General features: G+C 41.6%; 4 protein-coding genes across 4 annotated transcripts in view; 2 read left to right on the top strand and 2 right to left on the bottom strand.

The window, feature by feature from the left end:
- The first annotated feature begins 1,279 nt into the window (after window positions 1-1,279).
- LOC117901552 (acyl-CoA-binding protein) lies at window positions 1,280-1,964 on the top strand. The gene is made up of 3 exons (XM_034812349.1): window positions 1,280-1,425; window positions 1,498-1,612; window positions 1,692-1,964. The coding sequence occupies exons 1-3, from the start codon at window positions 1,411-1,413 to the stop codon at window positions 1,832-1,834; spliced, it is 273 nt and encodes a 90-aa protein (XP_034668240.1). The 5' UTR covers window positions 1,280-1,410; the 3' UTR covers window positions 1,835-1,964.
- On the bottom strand, window positions 1,955-4,021 carry LOC117901549 (rabenosyn-5). Its single transcript, XM_034812347.1, has 4 exons — window positions 3,900-4,021; window positions 3,005-3,844; window positions 2,341-2,948; window positions 1,955-2,287 (listed from the first exon to the last, which is right to left on the bottom strand). The coding sequence occupies exons 2-4, from the start codon at window positions 3,678-3,680 to the stop codon at window positions 2,027-2,029; spliced, it is 1,545 nt and encodes a 514-aa protein (XP_034668238.1). The 5' UTR covers window positions 3,681-3,844; window positions 3,900-4,021; the 3' UTR covers window positions 1,955-2,026.
- Window positions 4,022-4,126: 105 nt separating this feature from the next.
- The window catches only part of LOC117901553 (nascent polypeptide-associated complex subunit alpha, muscle-specific form), a 24,002-nt gene continuing 7,438 nt past the window's right edge, over window positions 4,127-20,690 (top strand). Inside the window, 1 exon segment of the mRNA XM_034812350.1 lies at window positions 4,127-4,382. Coding sequence (XP_034668241.1) covers window positions 4,163-4,382 — 220 coding nt within the window. The 5' untranslated portion in view covers window positions 4,127-4,162.
- On the bottom strand, window positions 4,554-15,057 carry LOC117901548. Its single transcript, XM_034812346.1, has 9 exons — window positions 14,464-15,057; window positions 9,443-10,637; window positions 9,164-9,381; window positions 8,938-9,090; window positions 8,302-8,431; window positions 6,039-6,239; window positions 5,358-5,769; window positions 5,135-5,297; window positions 4,554-5,072 (listed from the first exon to the last, which is right to left on the bottom strand). Exons 2-9 carry the CDS (start codon window positions 10,587-10,589, stop codon window positions 4,605-4,607), a joined length of 2,892 nt encoding a protein of 963 aa, XP_034668237.1. The 5' UTR covers window positions 10,590-10,637; window positions 14,464-15,057; the 3' UTR covers window positions 4,554-4,604.

Raw genomic sequence — 20,690 nt, 5'->3', positions numbered from 1 at the left:
TAATATATACGAAAATATACCAAGTAACTTTAATAATATACCGGAAATATACCGTACATCGGCAAATATACTTCCATATATCGTAAATCATGCGATGATTTAATTGAAAAAAAATATATATTTCATTTTGCTCGTTTTTGATGTTCTTTTTAATATTACTAGTTAGATCGAAATCTGAGCGGTATAACTACAATTTTATCCAATTTATCAATCAATTCTCCACAAGATTGGCGATATATTATATATATATATATTTTTTAAATGTTCTGATAGGTATTAACAATGAAACAATAATTTAATCCGATTGAAGAATAAATAATTATTTTTATTGGATTGTTTACCTTATGACCATATGACATTACTACTACACATTTTCTACATACCAATAACATACTTAGCAGAATAGCCAAATTATTAACAGAATATTTAAAGGATTTAATGTCTACTTAAGATTAAAGATAAATCTAATTAAATGCAAATGAAAATGAACAGGAACACCTTAGCGCCTTTTTCTGCCATTGTGGTTATTTGGTTATATAAATTTATTGTATTCAATTTGCTTTGAGTGAGATTTCCATTTCAAAATAACAATCACACTCTAAGAAAAATCATAACAGAAGGAAATTTGAATTCTATGTTAACCTAACAGGCGTCGCTTGGTGGTATTTTTTTACTGCTTGACTCCAAATTAAATTTAAATTTTGTTTTTAAGTTTCGTTTTTGGTTTTTGGACCCATTGATCTTTTAAATTTATATCTCTAAGTGGATGGATTTTGTAGTATTTTTTATTTTGTTATTTGTCTATACGTTCACACTTACACATACAAGTACTATTCCTCGACTTTGATCTTCTATTTGATATTACTAGCTAATTAGGAGTCTTAGCGTCTGGTTTTCACGACTTTCTTGAAATGTTTCCAAAGTATACAACTAAAAAGGTCAACCAACATAAATAGCCTGAACTGTTCCGTGAGTGGGAACGGAAATGTAAAATGTACATGTAAATTTACATTAAGCCTCGAAAACCACGTTTGCTAGCAAACAGTAGCTAGCGGAAGGGCATGACCACAGGTGAAAACCGCGTTCCGTATGGTTACACTACTCAGGAATCCGCTCTGTTTTGAAAATGTGTGAAAAGTTAATAAAAGGATGAGGAAAATCAACGAAATAAGCGCCGACATTGAGTTAACCCATATCTACATATCGTTTGTTTACACATGTGAGTATTATAAATCACAAAAATATGTGTATATAATTATGGAAACCCATATTCGGGTTATACAAAAGAGTACCCCTAACAATCTTTACAAACAGCCTAGCTATAAAAAAGCTTACTTTGCATCACTGTCTAAAAAAACCGAACGTGTCGTGTCCCAACAGAAAGTTCTTTGCTTTACAAAATCATAAAACATGGCCGAATTACAGGTAAAATATTGACTAATGTGACATATTATGAAAGCTATTCTATAATTCCTCTCTCTTGATGTACGCCTGCAGGAATTCAATCAAGCCGCCGAAGATGTCAAGAATCTGAATACCACGCCCGCAGATAATGACCTTTTGGAACTCTACAGCCTGTTCAAGCAGGCCACGGTGGGCGACTGCAATACGGGTGCGTGAGAGAACGAACACTTGCTTGATGAAGAAATTTATGAATTATTAATGCAATTTATGGCTTCCAAATACTGCAGACAAGCCCGGTTTTCTGGACTTTAAGGGCAAAGCCAAGTGGGAGGCATGGAACGGACGCAAGGGAATGAGCAATGCCGAAGCGCAGGGCGCGTATATAGCCAAAGTAAAGGGATTGATTGCCTCCGTGGGACTGAAGTCTTAGGATGGATATAAAACTTATACGCTATGATATTATTATATGTATGCATTTTTGGAATCTCACAATGTCGTCAAACGCACAAAGTCTTGAGTCTTTTCCGCACAAAAAATATACTCACACACATTGAAATGTACACATTTAATTTTGTCATTTAGCGGGAATGTTCATATACATATAAACATATACTATACTGATTTAGGATTGCTGCTGCTCGAGCTCGGGCGAGGCGGCGGCACTGTTCTGTGACTTGCGCTGCCTCTCGTACACCTCGCGCTGCAGCTCGCGTAGATTGAGCTCGAGCGTTTCCACCACCTCGAAATTCATGTCCTGCCGCGCTTGCTTAATGTAGCCCTTTATAATATTGATTTGTTCAATCAGGGGATCGTCCAGGCTGGACTTTGACGTGGATGTGGAGGCTTGTGGCGCAGACCAGTTGTTAATGGATTGCAAATCCGACTGGAAGGATTATAAATAAGCGAAAGGCCACAGGTAAATGTCTGTGTACTCACCCCCTGAGCAAAGGTGCCGCTTTCCAGACCCCCGCCCGACTGTATGGTTGTGGCGCCCAGTCCGTAACGTTCGTACGCCTCCATGGCCATCCTTTGTTCGGTGAGTATTCGCTGCTCCGTCTCCATGCGCTTGCGTTCTTGTATCTGCTGGATGTGCGCCTCGTTCGGCAGCGGTGGCAGCGACAACATACGCTCCTTGATGGCCTGAATGCAGCTCAGGCGAATGGCCTTCTTCAGCGACTCCTCCCGACTGCCGGGCTCACAGTAGATGGCCAGAATGCGCTTACTCCGCATGTCCATGGCCTCGGCCACCTGTCCTATCTTGCCACGCAAGGCGCTGGCATCGGCAATGGTAAATATGGTCTCTCCCTCGTGCAGGCTGTTAATGATCTTCAGATACATGTCCAGATCGGGTGTGACATCCTTTTGCAGCTGCCGTATCTGCTCGTAGACCTGGACGAGCAGCGGGCGGCAGGTGCGGCTCTCGTGCATGTCCTGGCGGGTGTCCAGCAGCCACAGGCAATGCTCGCAGAGGCGTATGGCACTGTCGCCCTGCTGCATGTGCTGCATTGGTTCGCTCCGACTGGTGGAGAGGCTGGCCAATTGCACTGCAAAACAAAGCAAAGAATAAAGGAGTCATCTGGGGATGAGTTGTCCCACTTACGGGCATTTTCTAGGGCTAGGAACTTGGAGCAATCATTGCACATAATCCCACCACACAGACGACAGTGATGCTGCCTCCGGGCAATGTGGAAACTCTTGGCGCAGCTGGGGCACAGCTTCACCGAAGTGCCATCCAACCAGGCCACCGTCTGCTGTTCGTGCTGCTTGCGCTGCACCGAATCCGTGGGCAAATCCTTCAGCAGCCGATGCAGTCGTATTATCAGCTTGTTCGTCTCGCTCGCGTAGCGTTCCAGGCGCGGATTGCGCACGGATTGAAAGTACTCAAAGTGCGAACACTCGGCGCCAACCTGCTGCTTGGACATGTAGTTGAAGACATTAAAACGCGAGCGGGCATTACTCAGCACGCGCTGATCCGCGCCGTTGCCATTGGCAGAGGACGATGCGCCGCCAGCTGCCGTCGAAGACGAGGAGGAGCCTGCTGCCGCACCACCACGTTCGTCTTCAAAGTTGTTGAGGATTTTCTTCTTTGCCTTTACAAATATATTGAACACAGACTTGAGGGTATCCTCCTCCTCCGCGTGCTGCCGCGCAAAATGATCCGTGAGCACATCAATGGATTTCAGATCTGCGCGGCAAATGGGACAGAGGAAGCCCTCTAGGATCTCCCCACTCGCTGCGCCCTGATCCTCGTCGCTGTCAAAGGGATTGCTGGACATATTTTGGGCGATGAGTAAGCACTGGAATTGGGTTGAGTTTTCGTTTTTTGGTGGGTGTGTTTGTCCCCGAACCTTCCACTACATTTGGAACACTGTCATGACTAGCTACTGCTGGGCGGCCACCTCTAGATAAAGTCGTGCACTCTTGTTACGTGACTGCAGTCCTACAAATGCATTTTTGTTACATTTTAAATAATGATTTTACCAAAATAATCAAACCTGCTGCAAACTCTGCTTCTTTCCACCAGCTGCCATTCACACGACGGCGCACTCAATTTAAAAGCTTCTTCGCGGTGAGTGTCAGGGTAAGAAGAAGTCGCGTTGCAAGTTGCCTGCCTGGAAGTTTTCACGGGCAATTTCAGCTGCCAGCCTACGCCTTTAAAGCCAAAAACACTTTGATCCTTCGACACCTACTAGCCTTGAATTGAGGCAGCCGCACATATCGAAACCGTTTGAAACAGTGCTTTGACGCGAACGCTGCCATGTCCGAAAGATCCAAAGGTGACGTGTCGTCTCGCGGCGTAAACAACAATCCAAATGCGACGCGTGTCGTTAAAAATTCATTACTTAGCGCCTCGGTAACCGGACTCAGCTACGAAGACTTTCCCAACAAGCCGCAGCTGTTGCCCGCCGCACCGCCCGTGGTGCATGCCCCGCCGCCAGCACCCACACCAGCGCTCATTGCTGGCATTCTGAATCGCGGTAAGTGTGTCACAGCCACACAGCAGAGATGTGATGTTGGCTACCGCTCTCGGTCCGCTCCGCTTACTTGTTGCTTCCCATTGCTGATAAGACCAGCCTCGATAAGGTGTTACTTTTATAATGTTGCTAAAATTACTTTCAAATGGCAATTTTTATTTGATATTTTTTCGCTTTTTTTGGCACAATTAACGTAACAATAAACCCCCTCCCTTCGCGGCCTGCCTACTCCATGCTGCGCGTCGAGTGCGAGCGATAGGTGGGCAGCTCCAGCGATACCTTCCGCCTGCGGCAGCACCACACAATGCCCCAAATAATGGCCACAATCAGCAACAGCAGCAGTATGGCTCCCAAGCAAATGGCAGCTATGGCTCCTTCGGTGAGCACGACATCGCGCACGTCTATGTTGATGCTGCGCTGATTGCCAGACGCATCGTAGGCAGTGATCGCCACCTTTGGCTCGCAACAGGAGGCCATGTAGGTGGCCTTTAGAGGCTCTGTGGTGCCGGCAGTGTAGTAATTTCTGTAGAACAAACCCTCCGCTGGCGTTGTCTGCAGTCGCATAATGCCCGATTGCCAGTCCTGGGCCGTCAGATCCAATGTCCAGAAGCGTTCGCCGCAGGTCAGAGACTCGGGCGTCAGATAGTCGCAGCGGCTGCCAAATTCCCACGAGAGCGTGGGTCCAGTTGTGTCCTGGAAGAGTTTTGCTTTAATTTAAGATAATTCTCTTGTAGTTGGGTGCTTGTTGCACTTGCCTGTGCATCTATGCTGGACACAACCTTTAGGTTGACTGCCATTGTGGTTGTTTCACGGCCATAATTGGTGAATGTAATCCTATCCGTGGTGCCCTGTGCTGTGCCCGTGGGCACCAGCACCGTCAAGCGCACTGTGCTCGTCTCCAGAGCGCGCAGATTTAGCCTGCAATCGGTAAGGAAATGTTTCATTAGTGGCACAAGAGTATAGAGAGCTCCAACCTACCTTGTGGGATTCAGATTAACCAAAAAGCGCCGCTCATCTGTCACCTGTATGGTCGAGTAGACCGTCTCCGTGCGCATATTGGTCACCTCAAAGAGCAGCGTGGCCGTCTGGCCAGCTGTCACCAGCAGCTGCGACTGTGTGCTCAGCTCAATCTTCGTGCCACAACGCTGCTGCAGCATGGCATTCAGCGTGCTGCGCTGCTGACCCGTGGCGGCGGCCAGCAAGGTTTGATTCAGACTTGGACTACTTTGAATTTCCTTATCTGAAAACGTTTCAATCTCGCTTTTGGGCTCATCCGTGTCCTCTTCGAGCTTCTCCCTTTCCTTCTCGGGAAACTGGATTCTGGCCAGCCGCGGCGAGGGCTTGACTTGCCCATTCTTATAGTAGCTATCGATGCGTTTGATGATGTCGCCTGTAATTGAATGCAGTGCGGGGGGTTAGATGTTTGCGTCAATGGGCAAGGCAGAGATGACGCTCAGATCGACTTCCTCCTCTATTTCACAGCAAGGTTGACACGGTTATCAGTACAGAACAGATCCCAGGCTGTGCCGCTGCTGCTGCTGCTCTTATCTCCCTTTGCCAGAGACAACAAACAATCATATAATTGCTTTACGGTGTGCGCGCTCAGTTTTATGCGAGAATCGATCACGCCCGGTTGCCCATAAACTAGTCAAAACTCACCCAAAAACACATCTGCTTTACGTTCGGCGCGTATGAACACATTGTAGGGCTCGTCGCTGTTTTGTTCCGGATTTAGTTTCAGTTTGAAGATTGTGGCCTTGCGCAACTTGTTCAGCGGTACGTAGGCATCCAGTTCGTTGTTATTCGTTGTGCCCGTGTCATTTGGTCCACCAAATTTCACCAGTTTCCTCAGATTAATCTCTAAAAGTGTGTGAATACGTAAAAAGATAAATATTTTGGTCCTCCAGTTTGCCATTCACAGCATAACGTGCACAGCTGTTTCACAGGTGTTTGTTACAGCGTTGCCACACCGCCACATTTCATTTGTGTTTATTTAATTAAATATTACGAGTTTGTGCAATAAAACGTACCATTTTTAATAAAAAATATAGTTTTGCTTGTGCGCTCCAGTGCTAATAAATAATTATCAGCAGCCGGCTAAATATACTATTTTCATACTGACAAAAGCTTTGGCTCCGCCTGTCACAGCAGCTGCGCGTTGGAATCTCTTGTTGTGAAAGAAAAACACGTCCGCAAAAAAATATTCAACACAAAAACAATTGTTTTTCATTGTGAAACAAACAAATTATGAACAATTAAGTGCCGCTAAAGTGTTTGCCAATAGACATTTCGTTTGACCACAAGCTCCATTAGAGGCGACATGGACCGCAAGTCCTAAAATATTGCAACTCCATTTCGTGTGAGTGTTTTTTGTTTGGTCAGAGGCCACTTTTGAACTTGGCAATGAAATGGCCGTGATGTGGATTGTCTAATTTTCGTTGTAACTCACGTATGTACATATACATAAATACATATACATATAATTTTGTGCATATATGGCGCGAGGTGCCACAATTGTTTTGATATTGGGGCAGGCAAAGAACCACCCACCCTACCCTTATTAATTGATTTCTTCAGAGTGGAGCAGCCGCACCACTTTGAGTACTTCCGGAAAGCTCTACCGATTACTCGTATTTATGACCGAAAGTTTTTTGTTTTGTTTTGCAAAAAAATTGTGGCATGTGTATTTTTAGCGGCGATAAGCCGCCGTTTGGTCTCAGAACGAACGTCCGATCAATGAGCTCTTTGAGTCATAATTATTTTTTGTCTGGCCCCGCGGGTCTCCACAATCTATATAACATGTAAAACTGAACTTTGCCCCTCAACTTCGACGTGGCGTATGATTAAACTGACGGAGAACTGTTGTCGTTTGTCAGTAGATCCAATCAAAAGAAATTCCTCGTTGAGCGGTTTTAGTTAGTCAAGAACAACAATTTGTGCGGAACAGTTGACAGAGAAAGTGCGCTGACATTTAAACAGAAAGTGCAGTACAATTAATAAAGAAATACTTACCCTTTAAGGACGAAACACAAAAGGACAACAAACTAGTGCTGGGGAAAACATTAGAAAAGGCGTGTAAAAAGGCCCAAAAAGGAATAGCTATATTTTGCTGGTTAATTTGGTAAATAATTTTTGATGTTTTCTTAGTTTTTCGCTGGTTTTTTGTTTATTTTTGTGTACCCTTAATATGCTAAAACATTTATTACTTTTTATTGTATAGATAAAACACAGTAAACACACATTTATATGGAAAATATTCTTTTCTTTTGTACTACGGTTAAGTGTTTGTTAAATTGTATTTTGTTGAGCATTTATACTAGCGTTTTGGTTAAGGAAAGCGTTGGGGTTTCGGCTATGTACAAGGATCAGCAATGCTGAACTGGGCTTTAGAGTAGCGATTAGGTGGCTTGGGGGTTGGTTAGTTAAAGAACTTACAGACTAAAACATAAATTATAGATAAGTAAAGTTGACATTCGGTTTCGTTTTCCTACACTGAAAGGTTAAGACACGCTGTTTTAATTTAAGGTTTTTTTGTTACTCTGTTTATACGTTTTTGTGGGGATCATGGATGGGTAATATTAGTTATTTAACATTACTTTCGACTTGCACATTAGTTTTGACCTTTTATCGATTTGGTGAGGCGCAACCAACTTAACTTCGTACGAACAAAAAAAGGAGGTCCCTTAAGCACGGCAACCCTGGCCAATTGCGTTTACAAAATTCAAGAATTTCTCAAGTTTTTCGTATAAACAGAGTAAAAAGACTTACGAACTAATTGTGGGAGGCTTGGCACAGACTCCTACTGGAATTATTATGCTTCTAAAAACTAAAATACGAGTACAACCCTGCGTTAGTATGTGTGGAAATAGCAAATAGAGTTGGAGTGTGTGCCCAAATATAAGGTCTAGGACTGAGAACTAACCACCATTTGGCGTTTCCAATGTGGCACGTCGCATATTCGCATCGATGCGTACATGCAAACTGGATAGCGTCGTATCCACCGGCAGTTCCAGTTCCTGATCACCCCGATAGGCATCCGCTACTAGAGTGAGCTGCAAGACAGAAATGGAAACAAAGAAAAAAAAAGAAACAGATCGAGATTCATGAACATTTTTGGCATTTGTCTAAGTTTCCTTTCTATAAACAAATTTGCCCTTCACTTTTCTTTCCATAACCTAGTTTTGCCAGCAGCAGCAGCAGCAGCAGCGGCAACAAAAGATGCACCATCATCAGCAACAACAGCAACAACAAGTCTCGGGGTCTTGAGCACCACCTGCCGCTGCCTGCCTCCCTGGTAATCCAAGTTGCTTCGGTCTCAGTTGGTTGCTTGGGCAACACTTTATACGAGTATAGTATGCTGCTGCTGTTGCTGCTGTTGGATCTCGTCTTGTCGCCACTTTCAATTTTCAACACTTTTTGGTAGGCCAGACGGAAGCCGCCTTCGCCTTCTCTTTCACTCTGTGTGTTTTTTGCACACCAACCACACCTCGCTTTAATTACCCCAATTACGGGTCAGGTTTGGCCTTTTTGTTTTATCATCGTGTTCACCGTATCTCACCGTATTGCCTGCTATATGCTGACCATGCTCTGTGCTCACAATGTGAATGATTTCGCCACCAGAGCGAATGGCAACCTCACCAAGGATGCCACCTACGGCGTCTTCTGTCTCGTTCTCAATGACTGATTGCTCGCCATACCACAGCAGGAATAACTGTAATAAAAGCGTAGCAAAAGAAACAACAATTAAAAGAGAACTAGCGGGCAGTGTACCGTTAACTACTTACTCGGATTCTCTTCTTCAGCAGCGTAATGGCCGCATCCTGCACTAGTTCCGTGTGTGGTGGAACTGCAGCTGTTGATATGAACACGGCACTGTCGTAGGGCACCAGTTCCGCCGCATGCAGCACGCCCACAAATGAATTGCCGCCCTCGTGCTCTTTGGTGCTGTTCAAACCCGCTAGGAATTCTCGCGTATTGTTGAAACTAAAGGCAGAGGGTGCACCTGTGCAGGGGAATGGAAAAGTGTAGAATAACTGTAAAGAATCCCTTTTCGTTTGACTTACCCGCCGCATTGAGTGTAACGAGAACAATTTTAATGTCGATATTCTTGTCCTGCAAGGCATCGATGTACAAGCGCTTCGCTTGGTCCAAGCAGGCGGACGAGGGATCAACAATCACCGCCAGCGGCATTCGTATGTAGACATCCTTGATGTAGTTTCGTAACTGATCCGCCGGCAGGAGTTCCGGCTTAGAGGCGGCAGACACCTGTATGTGTTTGGGCTGTTTGCGCGGCGGCGTTGGCGTTGTCGTTGACGTCGTTGTTGTGGATGTGGTGGATGTGGTCGTCGTGCTGGTAGAGGTAATGGCTGGTGCCGGCGCCTGCGTGGATGGCCAATTGAAGCCACCAAATCGTGCTCGTAATACAGGCAGTGGTTCCTGTGTTGTGGTGGTTGTCGTTGTGGGATCCGACTTGATATGAATCTCATCGTAGTAATAATCTTCGGAGGATGCCTTGAAGGGGTTCGGTTTGCTGCGGCTGGGTAACTGCTGGACCTGTGCCTGCGGAAACGGTTGATGCTGCTCGACATGGTAGTGATCCTGGTCCATGGTTTTCACCGGCTCTTCTTCCACATAGTCGGAGAGATCGTGTTCGTGGCTTTTCTGGGGGAACCGCTCCGCCTTTGGCTTACGCACATACTCGGGGATCATGGTGGTGGCTATCCGCGCTGTGGTTGTGGGTATTTCCTCATGCTGCTCGTCTTCGGGTCCCTCCTCGTAGTAGTAATCGTGCGAGGACTTCGAGGGAGACTCAAATTTGGTCACACGCTTCTGTGTGGGTGCTTCCTCCATCGGCTCTACAGCAGTGCTCTCATCCCTTTCGCCCGAACCCGAACCGGACTCCGACCCAGAGCCCGAGCCATAGTACGGGGACATAGTATTGAATCCACTCGGTCTCATGGTGCTCATCTCTAGCTCGATGCTGATCGAACTCTCTGTGTGGGTTGGCAGATCGGTGCCGTCTTCCTCCAAGCTATTGCGATGATGATCGGCCTCCACTTCCGTTTCCACCTGTGTCGGATCGTAGATGTCTTCACTGTGGCCGCCCATATCCATGGCATAGTCGTCATCTTCTGCAGACGCTCCTGGCGCAAGAAGCAGCAGCAGCCCCATCAGCAGAAAGCCACACAAAATCTTTGTTCTAAGAATCATTTCGTTGGGGTTTTTCTCTAGCAATTTGTCTGTCTTTTCGCCTCAAATCTGCAAGGGGAAAAAATTCATTAAATTTCGCTATAAATAAATTAATATTTTTGGAAAGCTCTCGAAAGGTTCACTCATTGATTGATGGATTGACATCTTTTGCTTATTTAATTGACGCAATTATTCACTATTATGATTGTGGCTCTTTTTTGCGATTTTCTACACCACTTTTTTGGGGTACATTTTTTTGCAACACTTTCGCTGAATTTGAAACTCATTTGTTAATAATTATCTGACTGACAAATTGAACATTTAAGGGGCACAATTTTTAGAGAAAATGCAACAAATTGGAGGAGAGTTCATGGCTTTTACATAGAATAAACATTAGGTGTTCAGGCAGCTGTTGATTATAATGATTATAATTTGCTTTGGTAGATGGATTTATCGAAGATAATTTTACATTTAATAAGAGGTTGGTAAGTTCTAGTAAAGAACAAAATACTCCGCCAGATATTCAATGCCTAAATATTAAAAATCTTTTTTTTTTTAATCATAACTCTTTGGTTTTCCACCAAGTAAAGGGTAACCACTCTCTCCATCAGCCGCTACTTAAAAAATAATCTCATTTTGTACCTTATTAAATTTAAACACGCTTCCGCACATGAATTAAACAATCAGATGAACAATGAGATTAAAAACGAACAAAATATTAACTTGCTGGGGAGGTGTTGGGATTGTTGAAAAAAAAACGAGATTACAAATTGTTTATTTTTATGAATTACAATATTAAATGAAATGTCATGTTCAGGGGCATGCAAAAACGCGTAAACATGCCCCAAAGATGATGTTGAAGAAGACTAAAGACCTGTGCCACCAAAAATCAGTAAAAGAAAGGCCAAAAACAAAGGGCAGACAAAAGCCCAGCCATCAAACGACAACAGAAACCGCAGTAAACACTCGTATAACACGATATATGGTCAAGGTTTCTTGGTGGGTTTTTGGTTTTTTTGTTCAAAATAGAAACAAAGAAAAGACACAGACGAAAGACGATGACAATAAAATGTATAATTCTTGTAGGTGAATTCACATTTAAACTTGATTAAAACTGGCAGTAAACACGCCAACATTTGTGGTCTTCAATTTGCTCAATTTATAAGCTTTAATTAAGCGAAAATATAATTAACACTTTGGTTAGGGCGTCATGCAAACCGTTTCTTCTTTACATTTTTGCATTGATTTATTTACACACTCTTTTTTGTTGTGGCTGTTGTTGCATTGTTGCGGCCGTTTTGTGCGGGGTTTTTATTTGAATAACAAATTACGAACAAATCAATTTGAATGATTGATTTCTTGGCTCGAGATTTTGTTCGATTCCACTCCTCGTGATGCGATGCGATGTGCAGCATGAAGAGGGGACGGGCACGGACCTCCTCGAAACACAAGCAGCTGCCATTAATTAACAAATATGCAAAAGCCACATCAACACACAGAAAATACAAATAACTTTTATAAAAAAATCAATAAGACATTAAAGGTAAAGAGTCGCAGCTTTGGATACTCTTTCGGGGCATTAAGTACTTCAAAAACTAAATAGAAAATGTGCTAATTGAATTATCGCAAGGGAAATGACTCCCAAAAATAATTTTCTATCTTATGGAAAATGCTATTCTCTCTTAATTGAAACCCTTCCGTAATACCCCCCAAAAAGAGTATAATAAAATGTAAATCCAAGCTTAAGATTCCAAATGTATCGCATTGATGCGTCAAGTGGAAATAAATTAAGTTTAAATATTCTGTCTTCGTTTTTATCGCCTAAGCTGCCTTCCCCGAAATAGATGTTTTTACATATTTTGAATGCGTTGCAAGGTCAGTGCGGCAGGAGGAGAATGCAATTTGATGATAGGCCTCTCTTTGGAGCCTCTCTCTCTATCACTCTGGGTAGGTCTCTTCTGCCCTTAACCCTGATATAAATATGGATTTGCTACCAACTGACACGTTCGTCTGTCTCTTCCATGTTTTGTTTGCTGTATCAAAAGTTGAGCTCCATGAACCATTGTACAATGCTCTTTCATAGATCATCTTTTGCGGGCAAATGTTTCAGATCATTATTTCTTAGATCGGATCCAGCTGGTCACGTAATTCCCAAGAAGATTGCGCCCGCCGGCGGAACCCCAGCGGATCTCTTCTCTGTGTGTCTTTTGCACTTGAATGTGAAAATGGAAAGTTAATGGCGGTGAAAGAAAGCTGGCAAATAAATTATATATCACAAAATAAGGCAAACAAAATTCTGAGAACATTTAAATGTGGGTCTTTCGGATTCCCTTTCTTTTATATTTATAATCTTCCATTTGATAAGATACTTTATGTGAAGCGCAATCCAATCTTTCAACTTTATTTACTTCTTTGAGCGCCACAATATAACTCGATAAGTGGCCAAGTGAATTCTTGAGTGAAGATAAGATTATAAAACTCAGGAAGTAAATGATAGACTGGGAGGGAGACTCCAGACAAGCCATAAAGCAGTGCGGAAATTATCTCATTAAAATAAAGGCTTTAATTTGTTTAATTAAAATTGTTTTTAAACTACATAGATTATAGATTAAATCAATGGATGGTAAATAGAAAATGTTATAATATTATAGCAATATCATTGCTTCCTTTCAACTAATGGGGAAATGGTCAGTCACGTTTTGCAATAGCCTTCTACCTATACAGAATATTCAAATGAATTCCTCATTCATTCGGTTGCCCCTTCTTTGTCAAGATTCAACCGACCATCCATCAGAGCCTCAAATCTCGTAAAGAGACAAACCCTGACGCACACCGCACTCTGCGCTGAACTCTGAAGTTCTTTATTATTTATAGGCAATTTATTTTGTAATTAAAGAAAAGTACTCTACACGGCATTAAAAAACAAAAGCCCGCTCTGGCATTTCATCAATCAGGCGCACAAACAGCATGAGAGACAGCAGCTGATTCGCGTCGGATCATAAAAACAAAACGGAAAAAGAGCAACAAAGGTTCTATAAACAAATTAGAGAGGCAAGCACGTTGCTGGCGGTTTTTTTTCTTATTATTTATTTACATATACCCGTAGCGGTTTTTTTTTTTTGCAATTACGAGAGTCGATTGTGGAAGCGGCTGGCTACAAAGTTATTAAACAAACGCGTAAGCATTTATTTTCGCTATGATTTTTGTATCACTCGGAACGTTTTTATGGCTCGAACAAATTAATGAAAAATAATTGCGAAAATTATAAATTCAAATTGCGTTCGCCCAGCCCGCCCAGATCGCCCTCTCAGCCACCTGATCAACTGATTCTAAATCTGATTCGAGTGAGCGTGCCTTAGAAATCGACTTGAAGTGCACTCTAATTGTGGCAGCTTCATTTAACGATCATTATAGAGATGAGAAACCCTTCTCAGAGATAGATCCCACGCGGTAAACATTTGATTTTCTTGACATTGAAGTAAACAAATTATAAATCATTGTTTTAGTTTTGTAGTGAGCTTTGGGGAACCATAAAGAAGGATTTAATAGTACGACTCGAGACTCACAAGCGAAGACTGCTAAAGAGAATACTCGAGAATTTCTCGACTGGAATTTTGTTGATAAGGATTTATTGTTTTTATTATTGCCACCTGCAGAATCTACTCAGATGTTCAAAGCAAACTTCAATCTCTAATTGAGACTTGTTAATAAATGACAATCGAAATTGATTTCACATATTTCAAATGACAGCGCTGTCATATGAACAGAACAACTTATTGAATGAATTAATTATAGTAGAATTTGATTTGATTTATGATTTAAAAGGTCTTTTATGTGAGAGAGAAATCCATATAATATTCTTTTGTTTTCACATTTGATTAATTCTTTCACTTGCCTTTTTGTGGAACTTTTGGCTGTCGACGTGGCTGTCGCTCGTATATCTTATATTTTTTAATATATGTATTAAAATATGGTATGTATTTCGTTTGTTGGAGTCAAAACAAATAACTTAGGCAACAAACTTGTTTTGCTCTCTCTCGCGCTCTCGCTCTCTGAATCTTAATTACACTTTGTATTTGTTTCGGCTGCACTTTGTTTATGAGTTTTGGCCACTTCTTTGCATTGTTTATCGAACGAAAACCCTGTGCAGATTATGCAAATGACAGCAACTAAAATAAAACACACACTTGCATTCACTCTGCACTTTTGCGAACGGAACCAACCACCAAAAAAATGTATACAAAAATTAAGAGCGTTCAATTATTTCGTGTGTTTGTTTTTTGTTTTTTTTCTGTATTGGATTAACCCGTTTAAATTTATTTCTCATTTGGACACACGCTGCCTGTGGTGCTGGCTGGAATTGTCGTTGTTGTTGCTGCTGCTGCTGCGGGTTTTATTTTGCTCGTTTTTAGTTTGGTTTTTTTTTTAACTTTATTGTGGACCTGGTGGCTGGCGCTCGCGTCAACGTCTCAAATGAAACTGAAAGCAGAAACACCAGCCGCACACCGACAAGCGACAATCGCAGACCCAGACTCTCAGCTCTCGGCTCTGGCTGTGGCTCTGGCTCCGGCTCTGGGCTCGTTTCAGCTCTCGAATCGGGCCCGACTCTCATCAGCAGCAGCAGCACAGTTGTGGAGTTGTGGAATCTAGAAGAGCGTGCCACTGATAAACCAAAGCCGAAACAACGTGCTGGAAGCCGCAGCTGAATGGATGCCACAAATGGATATGTTCATGACATGATTGTTTATTGGCCGAGCGCGCGCTGCTCCTACACGACACATTTTCCATCAACGCTTTTTGCAACAAGATAAACCAAATGAAAGACACCAACGGTTGAGCGGTCGTTGGGGAAACTCGAGTATAGAGCTCGGGGAAAATCATTTGTCTATTATTTTTAGCATCGGTAGAAATCCACTGTACGAAACTTGCCTTAAAAGTGCTCCCCGATAATGCCAAGCAATGGAAATGTCTTTGCCTGCATTTTTGCCCATATGCTAATCAAGTTGTTATGCAACAGAGTTACCGGTGCTATATCTGTATACAATATTCTATCAATAATTGAATCAAGAGAGATGGAACACCTGTCTAAAGAGCAGGCACCTTACAGGCAGAAAGTTATAAAGTTTCGGATATAGTAGAAAATTTCATTCTGATTCCCTTTATTTTTTACTCTTCTTAAATTGTATTTATTTATCTTTTACTTGATGCCCTGAAGACTGTCCTAAATGTCTATTATATCTGTTGCTGATGGATCTAAAATTAAATCTTTTGGCGCATTGAATTTAGTTAGAGTTGGGGGCATTCCAGCATGAACGAAAGCATTTATGGAAGTCCCATTCTTAACCTTCACAATGTTGGTGACCTCCTCAAAATTAATTCTATATGCGACCTAAGTATTCCCCCCACAATGTCCAAGCTCTTGTAAGAAGAACCTTGAACATTCAACAAATTTTTTCATGCAAAAACCGCAATTAGATCAACAAAATCATATTACAATTTCTTTTGCACAAGAACTGCTTTCTATTTATGTTTGTGCACGCGTTGTTCTCCTTATATTTCAAGTTCAAACTTTATTTTGTGTGTTTCTGACATTTTTTGTTTGGTGTTAGCAAAGTTCTTTGCATGTTGACCTTTCCCGGGTGTTGGGTTTTTATTTATTTAATTCTTTTTTTGCTGAATCGCTCGCTGAGTAGCGCATGCAAAGTGAATATAAATACTGGTCGTTTCGGGGATCATCAAAATTCATGCACAGACGTTGACCAACAAAAAAAAATATATAATAAAACTGTGAACTTGTATAGGAAGTTCGACTACCCGACTCTGACTCTGTGTGGCTCTGTGGCGTATTAAAATGGAGCGTGAAATGAATTTAATATGACAACTCCGGTTCGGCAGCAATAAAATCATAATAAATACAAACGTGCACATATAGTGGGCATATTTAAATAATATACGCGGAAATGTTATTGATGGTTCCCGTTCCCACTCGCAAGTCTTTCGTTGGCTTTCGGGTGAGTAATGGAAGGGCCTGACTGCCTGCCTGCCTTCTTTTCTTTCTTTTTACCTATTTATACGTTAAGAATTCTTTGGAAAAATGTGTGTTGTTTGTTGGAGGGCATTTGTCACTTCCACTTCAATGCTGCACTTGAAAGCAAACAATTTAAATGCAACTAAATCATTTGGCTATGAATAATGGTGCGCCACAAACACACTTTTAGCGTCATTTTCAGACTACACTTGGAGTACAATTTGCTTGAGTGATAGTCGATCTTCTGCATAGCTTTTTTTCCGTTTAAAATACCGTGGTGCTCGCCATCGACATACCTTGAATTGTACAGCAGGCTGTAATCCTTCTTAAATATAATTTAATATTAATGAAATCCTTAAGAAAGAATGATATATGATGCAGAATATATTACTATAAATTTCATTTAAACAGGGCATATTTTTAGACAGTATTTTTAGGATCTTAAATACGATCTGAGGGCTCGGAAACGTACATAGATATTTATACCTACATTTAAGATTGATTTTCTAACTTATCTGCGCTAATACCAAGTGAAACTCTAAGTTCTGCACGTGTGGACCAAGGAAGATCTATGATAAATGATGAATTAAATCGCAAGTTACGAAGGGATTCTGCCAACTAAGAACTTATTTAGCAACCTTTAGATCTCTGCAGAAGCTAATTAAAACTGCTTTGGCTTATTTTGAATATTGAATAATTATAAAAATGTCCAGGATATGGAAATTGTCGAGAGACATTCAATTACGGCACACACTCTCCTTCCCTCCCCACCATACCTTAAAAATTGAAAACAAATTTATTGCATTGAGAATTTATGCAGCTCACGCAATTTTCACTTTGCGTTTAACTTTTTTCTCTCCTGAATTTTTTTTTGCCATGCTTTCGTTAATAATTATGCAATCAATTTTGTTTTGTTGCTTGCTTGATTTTTTTTTTAGTTTTTGCAGTTGTATTACTCGTCGCAGCGTTTGTTGTTGCTGGTTTCTTGTGTGTTGCAATTAACAACTTTCTGGCACACAGGAAAACCCTTTCAATAAACCAAATTAAATATTTGGCAATCGTTTTGCATCGTTTTGAGTCTTGATTATCGTTTCCATTTGCTGCTGGCTCTGCCTCTGGCTTCGATTTTCGGCCACTTGGAGGCTGGTTCAAATTTATTGATGAATATATAAACACATGTGTACGATGTGAGTGTCCCCGTACCCGCCGCACACCAGAAAAGTGTTAATTAAAAGTAACCAACTTGTTTTCAAATGTGACAAACAGACGAGCCGAGCCAAAACGAGCCGCAAATAGAAGAACTGGTGCAAGGCGGTGCCTAGCTTTGGTTTTTTTTGGTCAATTTTGTGGGATAGCATTTGATATTTTACGTTTGATTTAGGTAGGGGAAAATATTATTATTTTAATGGATAGAAATTCAAAGGGAAGTCGTGGTTTGGCTTGGGTTATTGGGCTATAGTTACTAATAGATTCAAACAGTTAAAAGCTGTAATAAACTTGGAAAACTCTCTTCAAAGATACACAAAATTAATCTCTAATTAATTTCTGTAACTTCTAAATGAATAATCTCGAACTTTTCCATTATAAACACGATTATTAACCTTTAATTTGCTTAAGCAACGACCTACACAAAAGTACTCGTAATCCTTTGAATGGTTTTTGATCCGTGAACTTTTCTTATCCTTTTGTTTTACTCCTACACTTCACACTAGACGACGCACACTGTTCTGTGTTGTTTTTGACAGCTCCAGATCGTTTCGCGATTGAGACACAACTAAAAAAACTCCACTAATTACTGACCTTTTTGTACTTTTGGAAATTTGTGGTCGGCTTTGTGTGGCTGGCTCATAAATTGTTTAAATATTGAACAATTGGTTGCAAATGGCAGGCTAGATACGAGTGCCTCGTTGTAGTTCAAACACAGGCGACAGGGCACTCCCCATAATGTCGCTCAAATCGATAAGATAATATCAATGGAATCGCATCCAGAAGGAAGCGAGGCGAGAGATTACCGCAGATGTGTCACGTGGTATACGACTAAGAGACTAGGACTGTGGGTGTGCCGGCGGCAGTGGGTGTTTTGACATAATTAACATAAATGTAGGGTGAGGGGAAAAACCCCGAAAAAAAATACCTACGAAAATATGCATGGATCACTTTTCGGGTCATACATTTTTCAGCTGAACTCGCGGCTACCTGCGTTCGTTGCCTAAGTCTTTTGTTTGTCCTGTTCTGGAATGAGAGATTGATCCGCAGGAATTTCTGAAGGGTAGTGCGATTTTGCGATGGGCATGAAGAAAGGAGCGCAAAGGACACTTGTGTGTTTTCTGTGCCCAAAGAAGGTTATTGTCCAGGAAATTCTTTCAAATTCTTTGGAAATTCAGAAGAAGATCATTCAATTATTTAGATGGGAAACTGTATGGTGAAAATGCATACAAAAACCAATAAAAATACTTGATCATCTGTGGAAAAAGTATTCTTGTCTTTCTACATTTTGCTCTCTGAATAAATCTCCAAAAAAATATCCCAAATACTTCACTCTAATGTCCGCCTTCTGGCGCATTCCTCGCGTTTCTGTAGCACCCTTTCGGCAAGGGTATCTTAAGATGTGCACACATTTTATTTATAATATTTAGCCGCTGGCACACCGGCAGACATGCCGTCTCGAGCAGCTGCTCTTCAGACTTTTCAGGGGTCGGATCGGTGGGTCCAAAAAAGCACGAATTTTTATTGAGATTTATTTTGATTTAATTTTGGTCTGCTTTGGTTTTGCTTTTCTTGCTGTTTTTTTCTTGTTGTCTCTGTTGTGCCCGAGGGTTCAATGCCAACAATTTCGCTTGTTGCTTGGCGTTTTCTTCTTTTTTGGATGCTCACAATTTTTGGCATGCGACCTGCACGAGCCTTTTGCTCGTTCGTTTAAAGCCAGCCCCCTGAAAAAAAAAAAATGGATGGCAATCTGTATGGAGAGAGGCATTGTCTCTTCTCTCTGTTGTGTATCCTGCAAATGATTTCATCTTCAGGCTTTGACGTGCTTATGTGGGCCTTAATTGTTTTATTTGAGTGCCATTATGTGGCACTGGCACTGGCAGGCACTTGGTCTCGAGTTGGAGTTGGAGTTCGAGCAGCAGCCGGCTGGCTGCCTCTTCATCATCACCATCTTCTGCTGCTTCTTCGGTGCCTCGTTATGATGTCATGTTCAGCATTCAAACATAAAGAATTCTTCCACGTTTTTTTGTTGTTGTGTGTTTTATGTTTGAAAAAAAAGGTTGTTCTACTTTATTTCCACATTTTTTGCGGTTAGACAGGCGTCTGTCGCTCTTTATTTATTTTAACACATTTGTCGTAATGCGTCATTGACATTACAACAAAACACAGCAAAAACACTAAATAAAAACCCCACTAAAACTTAGAACAAACTGGAATTATGTGTGGTTGTTGTTGTTGTTGCCGTTCAATGTTTTCCCAAGTCAAAGTCGAAGCCCCACCTCCAGAGTAGTTGCCAGAGCAAATCTTTGCATAGACGTTACCAAATGGATGACCCCTTAAAAAAGTGACAGCCTACAGAACCAGCAAAAAGCAGCAAAAATATTAAGCTGTGTAGTAAAAAAGTTAGGCTAGGCTGTTAAATATTTAAGTTTTTCTTGATTTGTTGATCAATTAAAATGGGTTTGAACAGAGTCAAATAAATATCTCTCCCTTAGAACATTTAAAAGTCTTCAAAACAGTTGCCAGTAAAGTTCAAAGTAGATTTTCTTTCAATAATCGCAGATTAATCATCACAAAACGTTTAAGTTTCGCTGTAGGCCTGTCTCTAATGAGGCATTATCTTATCTTAAGTGACTAATTGTTGTCCACAAGTGAAGGCTAAGGCAATATTTGAACCTTTTGGTGGTGCCCCGAAATCGAAAGTGCGGAAAACCCGGAACGTAATGAACACAGTTTGTAAGACTTCAAGAACAACAAATAAAAATACAATTAAATGTACATATATATGGCATAATTTGTATGCAAATTAAGGGGAAAATCTGTGGGATGACAGCTAACTTAACCCTCGGAACCCCTCGCAGGAGCTTGGGTTTCCCCTTTAAATTAAT

The sequence above is a fragment of the Drosophila subobscura genome, chromosome U (assembly GCF_008121235.1).
Source record: "Drosophila subobscura isolate 14011-0131.10 chromosome U, UCBerk_Dsub_1.0, whole genome shotgun sequence".
Taxonomy (NCBI): domain Eukaryota; kingdom Metazoa; phylum Arthropoda; class Insecta; order Diptera; family Drosophilidae; genus Drosophila; species Drosophila subobscura.
This window is presented reverse-complemented; position numbering and strand designations above follow the sequence as displayed.